The sequence below is a fragment of the Cornus florida genome, unplaced genomic scaffold (assembly GCF_030987335.1).
Source record: "Cornus florida cultivar Cherokee Brave unplaced genomic scaffold, ASM3098733v1 CherokeeBrave_3.0.0_Hap2_Chr10, whole genome shotgun sequence".
NCBI lineage: Eukaryota > Viridiplantae > Streptophyta > Magnoliopsida > Cornales > Cornaceae > Cornus > Cornus florida.
The window spans coordinates 98,167,313-98,177,412 of NW_026775580.1; the positions used below are offsets into that span (position 1 = coordinate 98,167,313).

Genomic DNA, 10,100 nt, shown 5'->3' on the forward strand with positions numbered 1-10,100 from the left:
ATGCAAATTATAACACTGAAAAACATTATAAGACCGCAAATGTCATCATTTGCAATGAAGTACAACATGTATACCACAATTTCACTTTTAAGGGACATGTTATACTCTATAAGACACGACATTACTAATCCCGTGTATCAACTTTAAATCTGAAGACCAAAATAATAAAATACAGAGTACGAAAAGCAATGTGTGAGAGTGAGAGCTACACATCCAACCTGCATGGTTCGTAACATCACGTAGAGGGCCATAGGCAGATCTCAGTGCCTCACAACTACATAGAAGTAATTTTTTCAATCTTGAATCCAGGCCGCCAATCCGGTGCTTCCAAACATAGCATTAAGGTAAAATTGTTCTCAATTCACTAAACAAATATGCAGCTTTGAAATTTTGGTCAAAGTCATTAACTCAAGTCTTAAAATATCCCGCAACCAATCCATTTATAAAAGAACCAAAACGGATATGAGAGAGCATCTTTCAAAGATCATCCAACCACAAGCAGCAATCCCTTAACATAACCAATTCAAAAGAAAGAGGAAAAAAATATATCATCAATCTCACTATAAATGTCTGGAACTTTAACACAAGTGAGGGGAATTCAGGCGAGTATTATCCGCCCTCTGTTTTGAGCTATTCATTGTCTTCATGCATAGTTCAACCGGAATATGTCATTGAACACATAAAAGCTACCCTGTGCTGGCATCAGATGGAACATCTGGGAACAAAAAAGATTATGATAAATTTGATGAGAGTAGCATAAAGAATAAGTAAATAAAACAATTCACAGTAATTTCAAACAAAAAATTAAAAGCATAAGCTAGCCTACTTATAAGGGTTACTACAACGTTAAAAATAAAAATAAAAAGTCATCGTTGCCATCGCTTCATAGTCACCGCGAGCCAAAAAATTAAATGTTTATAAACCAGCACTTGGAAATATTGGTAAACATAATATGCACATGCTAGAACAATAAATATTTTTCTTGTAATTTGTTGACTATTATTGGGCTAGCTTAGCTAAGAATTAGTTTGTGGGAGACTGACAAGGTATATATAACATGTACATATGGATCAAAAAAATAAGACACGAAAAACGACAGGGATATGGTAATAAAATAATAATAAATATATTATTATACATTAAAATATATATATTTTCTCTCATTTTATCCACTAACCATGAATGTAATCACTAATTTGAAAAGTCAGATGTGAACCTTTAAAAAATCGTAGCGGACTCGTATAACATTATGGGGAGAAAAATAAAGATACGGTACAAATAGCATAATTTCATGTGTGTGTGTAATTTCTTTTCATTTTTTCATTTGTTTGTGAATCAACAAATTACTCTCCATTTCACTGTAATTTCTTTCCAGCCATGAATATGTTGTTTTTGTATTGACCCATGACACGTTTAAAAATTAAATTTGAAGCCCTGTATTTTAAAAAGAATAATTGCAAAAAGTACCCCACCGTGTCCCAAACATGTTCTAGACATCATTACCGTATCCCTGCCATGTCCAAACCGTGTCCAACCAAAAATAAATAAACAAATAAAACCATACTACCAACGGACCAGTGGCCTAACGGTATCAGGCCCTTACTTCCCAAAGGGAGGTTAAGGGTTCAAGCCTCCATAGAGGCATGTGTGTGTGAGTATTGACTATGAAAAATAAAAAATAAAACCACACTCCAAGTCTCCAAGGGAGTGTCGGACATGTGTCCAGCCCTCGAAGCCGACACCCCATAGGGGGGATCCGTGCTACAGAGACACATACCAAATGAAAGTACCAATCAGAAAATTGGCCAATATTTGGACAGAAGTACATGACAAAAATAGAATACCTCCCAAACTCTCATTGTACCCAACTGGAAAACCATTTAAACTCCAAGTGTGCCTTTTCCAACAGAAAGCACCAAATAGTTATCACACGAACAATTCAAACTCAAGAGCAACTGAATTGAGGATCCCAAGTAGGGCATTATGAAACAATACAAGAAACCACCAAAATTAGTGTAAGTGCTTTTTCTAATAAAGATCCTTAAGAAAACATAGTTCATTATATAAAAGTGGAAAGGACAGTTGCATAATACGGTTAAAAGTGGAAAAGATCTTTAAGAAGGAATGCCAGCGTACACTAATATTACTCAATAACATGTTTCATAGAAGTTGTAATGCTCTTAGTAGAGGTCCATTTCAGGTAAAACATCAATCAACATGTTAGCACTACACATATAACAGAGATTGGATGTGAAAATTTTACTATCCCCATAATCTAGTTTAAGCGTGTGAAATATCAAAGGAAAGGAAAAAAGTATAATTTAGGTAAATGCATACTACATGTCTATGTGCCGGTATCCACCTTTTGAATACATATCCCCATATCCTTATATTTGGATTCCAGTAGGTCCAACACTTAGACACACTTGCACAGGAAGAAAGGAACATGATTAGGTGAGCACTAATAATAAAAATTGAAGATATGGTTACAGAAGCTAAAATCCACACTCATTAGTGCATAAGGAAAATAAGACGTCGAAGTATCTATGAACTGTTTTACAAGTGTGCAAATATCACCAGAATGAACATACAACTAAGAGGATACCTATGAACTGTTTTACAGTTGGGTTGTCATGGTTAACAAGATTGTTTAATAAAATAACAACTAAGAAGATGCCTCATCAGTGGCGCCAAAGTATTCTAGTGCCTACATATAAAAATAAAGGGGGCCTACAAAGTTGTAATAATTACAGTGGTATTTAATTATGAGTCACACTATGAAACTTCGGGAGAGTGAATGAACAAAGCCCAAGACGAGAGATTGAATTGTCAGAAAATCAATTTGGATCAATGTCGGGAAGGTCAACATAGAGACTATTTAGAGCCCATTTGAGATTGCTTCGCTATTGCTTAAAAGTGCTTTTATTTGGAAAATTTGCGTTTAGATGTGTTTGGTAACCATTAAAAGCACTTTTAATGGTTACCAAATTTGGCTCAGTAGGGCGTTTGAATAAAGCTAGAATTTGGAGCTTTTAAAACTGCGTTCTGAGTAGAAGTTTAATATTTTAGGTAACTTTTTTCATTAGTCAATTATGTCCTTTTTATTTTTTATAAAGACAATTACACTCCTTCCTTAATAAAATTGCTATTATCAAATGTGGTAACATTCTATTAAAGAATATTATTGTAAAATTAACAATAGAAATGTTTTAAAAAATATTGTTACAAAATAAATTAAAAAATAATTTAATTATAAAAAAACTTATAATAATGTGTCACCAAACACCTAACATGCTTTTTACAAACCGCAATTTTTTGACAGCTCTATTGATAAAAGAGCTTTTTTTATTCCAACAACAACCCCAAACGGACTCTTACTTATTGAGGAGACTAACAGAAAGATACAGAGAGATCTCTATATGGTTTTATTGATTTGGAGAAAGCATATAACAAAGGAAAAAAAGACTATGATAGGGTACCTAGAGATCTACTATGGAAGATCTTACAAAATAAAGGAGTCACAAAAGGTTACATTGACATAATAAAAGACATATATAATGGTTGTGACTATAGTTAGAGCGCGTGTAGGGGAAACAAGTGAATTCCCAATTACTATAGACTTACGGGTCAACATTAAGCCCATACCTTTTTTCCCTTGGTCATGGATGAGCTGATAGGACACATCTAAGATGAGATCCATGGTGTATGTTATATACCAATGATATTATTTTAGTCGATGAGACTAAAGAATAAGTTAATACCAAATTAAAGGTAACTTTAGTAAATCTACAAATACAAAAGGATGTAGTGAGGACTGAGAATCAAGAGGTACAAAAAGTGAACATTTTCGCTATTTAGGCTCAATTATTTATAATAAAGGAGAAATTGGAAATGACGTTAATCATAGAATCCAGGCAGGATGGGTTAAATGGAGGAGTGCATCTAGTATATCGTATGAAAGGCATATCGCCTTAGAAATTAGAATTTAAAGGGATGTTCTATCGAAAAGCTATTAGACCAGCCATTCTTTATGGCATAGAATGTTGGGCAACTAGAAAACAACATATACGTAAAGTGAGTAATCAAAATGCGTATGTTGAGATGCATGTGCGGTAAGACTAGAAAGGATAAAATTAAAAATAATCACATTCGGGAGATGGTTGGAGTAGCACAAATTGGTAATAAAATGAGAGAAAATCGATTAATAGGTTTGGACATGTGCAAAGAATACCTTTAAATGTGCCAGTTAAAAAACAGTGATATAATCCACATTGATAGTAATACTAGAGGAAGAGGAAGACCAAAGTTAATGCGGGAAGACTTAGTAAGGAAGAATATGGTAGCATGTGGATTAATTGAGGCTATGACCTTAAATAGAGTAGAATGGAAACATTGAATTCATGTAGTTGACCCCAAGTAGTTGGGAAAAGGTCTGGGTATAAATATGGGGTGGCAACGGGCGGGTTGGGTTAGGTTTAGGCAGGGTCAAATATGGGTTATGACCCATATTCAACCCGCTTGCAACGGGTTAAATATAGGTTGGGTCAAAATGGTTCGGCTTAACCCATATTCAACCCACTTGCAACGGGTTAATTATAGTTTTTGATTTTAGATGAATAAAAACTTGTATATGGATGGATAATTGTAAATTCTCCAATTTATTTTAGAAATTTTTTTAATTTATATTATTTTATTTTATGACTGGACATGCATGAAGGTAAGATATATATATATATATTATATGAAATCATCTGTTAAGCTTTTTATAAAATAAATAATTAAATGAATAAATCAGGTCTTCTTACTATGAAATACAGATGTAAACATAGGTTTGTTTTGAGCCGTAATATTACATACACAAGGAGTCCATGATCTGGGAGATGCTTCAGTAGATTAACACTATTCTCTATTAGAATTTGGGGAACAATCCACTGCTTGAAGCTGCATAATTGACTTACAGTTTCCCTCAATGTCAACCTCTTTGTAAACCCATGGGGCTGAGAGAGAAAATGATTCCCTCAAGACAAATGCCTACGTTGTTTTTGCAATAGATAAACCAAAAAAGAAGATTGATGCAACTCTAAAACACATTCCCAAAGAATCCCTTAGGATCATTACACCCCTCCCTCTCTAGACCATCGATGATAAGAAGCACCGATATTCAATTTCAACATCCTATATATGTTTGCATATGTATATGCACAGGTAGAGAGAGAGAAGGGGATGGACCATTAGATATTGTCGCAAGAATTACCAAAAGAAGCAAAGGATATTGTTGGTAGGAAAGCTGAGCAGATATAATACACACGGATACATTGTATATGTATTGTGGATGTAGCAGAGCAACACTATAGTACTACAAAGAATTTTAGAGAGAGAAAGAGGATAATGTAGAGAGAATCTTAGAGATAGTGTGGGAGAGAGAGAATTTGGGATCGTGCGAGGGAATTTGAGAAAGGAAGAAGGGGTGACTTTGAGTCAAATAGAGGAGGTTAAACAGGGTCTCTCATATAATGAGTGAAACATGGGTCAAAATGGGTGACCCATATTCAACCCATGTTATAGGTCACCCATTTTGACCCATATTTTAAAATAGTTCATCCATATCCATTTTAATGCGGACGAATATGGGCGGGTTGGTGGGTCACGATCCAATTTGCCACCCTCGATAAATATACAACATTATCTATTTTGGCTTTCTTCTTATTTATTTTACTTTTTCTTTTGTTTATTTGGAGGGGAAGGGGAGGAGGGTAAGGGGGTGAGTTATCAACATAGATTATTAATATAACCTGCGATCTAGCACTTAAAAGATTCAATGTAAAAATTAAGGATAACTATGTACAAAGCAAGTGACTTATCAAATATCACCACCATCAACATGCAAAATTATTAGATTCAATATCCCATCAAGCTACCACTATGGCAAGAAAGGACGTTCAAGAGCAATGAAGAATATGCATTAAAAACAAAAAGAAATACAGTTGTTCAATAGTAACAATTCTTGTCATTTCTCTCATTCAAAAAAGGGATATTAAACCCCCCACCCACCATAACAAACCCAAATGTCAATCCTAAACTTTTAAAATTATATATGATAAGTGGAATCCTCTCTTTCTACTTTTATCTCGCACGTGGAAAGAAACACCAGTCTACTACTTACGATTGAATCCGTCAAACAAATTAGTGAGAAGCTTTGGTGAAACCAATGTTAAGTAATATTGCAATATGATTTAGATCAGAACACATTCAAAAGTACTTTAACAAAAGTAGAACATTAGGAAGGAATAACACAAATATGCACAAAAATTGTGGCTTTTGTTTCAAACCTTCAAAAGGTTGTGACGGAATACTCGGGTGAGGCGGAGAAACAACAAGAAAAGACAAAAGAGTATGTCCAATCAAATTATAAATGAAAACCTCTCAACACACACACACACACATATATATACATAATATTGCAATATGATTTAGATCAGAACACATTCAAAAGTACTTTAACGAAGGTAGAACATATGGAACGAACAACACAAAATATGCACAAAACTTGTGGCTTTTGTTTCAAACCTTCAAAAAGTTGTGACGGATTACTGAGGTGAGGGGGAGAAACAACAAGGCAAGAGAGTATGTCAAATCAAATTATAAATGAAAACCTCTCAACACAGATATATATATATGCAAATGTTTAAAACACTAATTAGATTAAAACTTCTGAAAATGAGGGATACGCGTCATTTAAAAATTACAGTTTATAAGAACGTGAAATTCCAATTTCAATTTGACAGAGAACATGCAATTTCAATTTGACAGAAAACGACATGAAATTCTAATTTCATTAAAAACGCAATTGGTCATAAAGCCTAGAAAGATTTTAACGAGATAAAATGTTTGGGGCCAAGAGATCTCAGTCAGTGAGCTTAATAAGACAAGAAGGGATCAAAACAGTGGAGCAAAACAAACAAACAAAAACCCTAGATCTACCAAGGAAATTATCAATTAGCGAAGTGCACGGTCAAAGCATCACAAGCATTCGAATCAGCCACTACATCAAAAGCACGATTCAAATTAGAATTTCAAGTTCTAAATTCCATTGAAATATCCAGTGAGTGAAAACTCCAATTCTAGAGAAAATCAAATCCACAAGTTCAAATCAATAGCGCACACAGCTAAAAACCCCAACTCCTCAAATTCTATACAACCGTACATATGAACAAATTTCAGACAAATCGATAAATAGATCAGTCAATAAAACAGTAAATACACACGAAATACTATGAACATTAAACCTATCTCCAAAATAATATGATCAGAATAAATATATGTAAATGTAAGAGACAAATGTCTACATATATATACAGATATGCAAACGTAAGCTCTCTCTGGAGGAATCACGTGTATATACAAATATATGTATATGAATACCTGGCTGAACTTGAGGGCGTGTTGTTCGCCGGCGAGTTGGAGGTTGCCGCTGACGAAGACGAGCACACCACCGTCGGGGCCAGAGGGTTGGCAATCGACGGTGGTGATGCTGTGCTTGCACTGCTGGAAGGGAAGGCTGGTGAGTTTGGCGACTATGTTTTGAGAGCCTTGGATCTTCTGACCTTCGAAGGTTAACATCGATGACTCCTGGTACAAGTTAGCAAGTCCCGCCCGATTCGCATCGAAAGTGGTGTAGTAGTGGTCCACGAACGCCTTCGCCACCGCGTCTGGATCCATCGCCGCCGTACCTGATTCTTCGCCTAACCTCGCTTACAACTCACGCCACAGCGCACACAATGTTGAGACAATGAGACTTGAGAGAGAAAATTGGGAAAGTGGGGGGTTTTTAATAGAATTATAGTATTTATTTACACTAAAATGTACTACGGAGTAATATTATACTACCGAGTATTTAGGAAAATTTACATATAAGTGGTAGCAGCAAAGGTACATTATCCGTATATGAACGCAGTTTGCTTATTTACCATCGTATGAATTAAAAGTCAAAACATTTTATTTAAACCCTTTAGTACATTAAAATTATATTAAAGATAACCATTTTAGTTTATGAATAGAATAGATTTTAATAATTTAGATAACTCTATAAAATGGCTAGGAGATTATCTTGATTATATTAAAGAACAAGTAGTACAGAATTTTAGTTCAAATAATTTGAATAACAAGATAATATTAGTCGCAATTACAGATATCAACATTGATATTAAAAATATTGCGGAAAATCAAAAGATAATTATAGACTACCTAAAATCTCTTAAAACCGATATCCAAAGGTTATTACAATAGTTTTATGAGCACTAGTAATCCTGATTATCTAACGGTGTTAACTGAACTTTACAAAATTGATAAAGAACTCATATGATTTACAAGTTTTAAAACAGACGTACAATCAACTAATATACATATTAGACAAAATAACTTTTTAATCCAGTTATTACTCCAGTTATCTGATAAAGTTAATAAACTTGAAGAGAAATTAGAAGTGATACAAGAAAGTATTCCCATAGAATCCTCTAAAGAATTATCTCAGATAAAATAAAGGAGATAAAATTGTCAAATCAATACTCACCTGCAACGACCAAGCGTATAAATTTACTACAACTTCAACCTTATAAGCAAATACCACAATGGCCATTATCCTTAGAAAAGCAAAAGAAATAATGAGAGTAGAAGATTTATATGATACTGAACATGATGCTATAAAATATATAGAATAAGGAATGGAGAAGGTAAAATATAAAGTTAATATTTATTCCAATAATTTATTAGACTTCCAGAGCAAGATATACAATTATTTTAGCCAAAGAAAAATAAGTACAGTTAACAATCAAGTTATTTTAGACTTTATAACACCCGAAGCATGTCAAGAACTAAATGATAATAATTTAGAACTCATGCATTTAGGCGTCATAATGATAAGATTAATGGGATTAAACAGAGCAGAAATATAAATTAGAGCACTTGCTTATATTTATGATGACTGATGGAATAACCATCAACAAACACAAATAACCAGCGCCGAAATAGATTTAGCCGACAATGCAGTAACAGTAGGATGTATTCCAAATTACACAATGACTAATAGAGAATTCAGTAAACATATTAAGATAGTTATATCTACAAAAAGATACAATATGACAGGACAATTTGAAAAGCTATTAGTTAATACTTTATTTATGGGAAAAGCAGTTAATCAGTATAACTTAAAATTTAAAGCCCAATTTAGTGAGATAGTTAAACCTTTTAGTAGCAAATATATCCAGATGATAGAAGCCAGAAAAGTAAGTAGTATTACTCATGAAGGAACAGAGTAGAAATTACCTAAACTTACTACAATACCTAAAAAGATCCTCGAAAATAATATGATATATGTTACAAATAGCGGATAAGCTAGTATAAGGTTTAGTAATTATAAAAGACAAGACAATTTAGTAGATGATACCCAAAAAGACTTTTTAACTACACTGATAGAAATAGAATCTCCCAAAGAGATAAATATCCTTTATGATAGATTAGAAGACGAAATTCTAGATAAAATAATGTACGATTTTGATAATTTATAGTTAAAAGCGTTACAAGACAAGTATCCAGAACCTAAATACAAACTTATAGAAAGTATTTACTTAGGACAAAGAAATAATGATGATATTAAAAAAAATATTCTAAGCGTAGGATTTGAATCCTTCTATACAACATCAGAGTTAAACACAGTAAAAAAAGAGTTAAATGTAATAGAACATAGAGAAGGAAAAGCACCAGAAGGATTAGAATCTCAGTCAATTGACCAAGAAATGATTGACCAAAAAAAGACTAACGCCTCAAGTAGTGATACCATAAATGACGATTATACTACTGGACAAAGATTAAATCCCTCACGTGAAACTTATGTAGAAAATAGAAATATACTAAATATGTACACATTGACACAATATCGTAGAGAATATGAAAATATACCAGCACAACAAGTAGGAACAATATTAGACATAGCAAGACATGATCCCCAAGATTGGGCAAAAGTAATCGAAAATTGGGAACAAGATTGTATTAGGCAATCTATTTTGACCAATTTTGACAATAGAACTCAAGCCTTAACCTATTGT

The 10,100-nt window shown here is 33.4% G+C and overlaps 1 protein-coding gene across 1 annotated transcript; it reads right to left on the bottom strand.

The window, feature by feature from the left end:
• Positions 1-421: 421 nt before the first annotated feature.
• On the bottom strand, positions 422-7,824 carry LOC132276206 (nuclear transport factor 2A). The gene is made up of 2 exons (XM_059777535.1): positions 7,423-7,824; positions 422-715 (listed from the first exon to the last, which is right to left on the bottom strand). Exons 1-2 carry the CDS (start codon positions 7,717-7,719, stop codon positions 644-646), a joined length of 369 nt encoding a protein of 122 aa, XP_059633518.1. The 5' UTR covers positions 7,720-7,824; the 3' UTR covers positions 422-643.
• Positions 7,825-10,100: the final 2,276 nt, after the last annotated feature.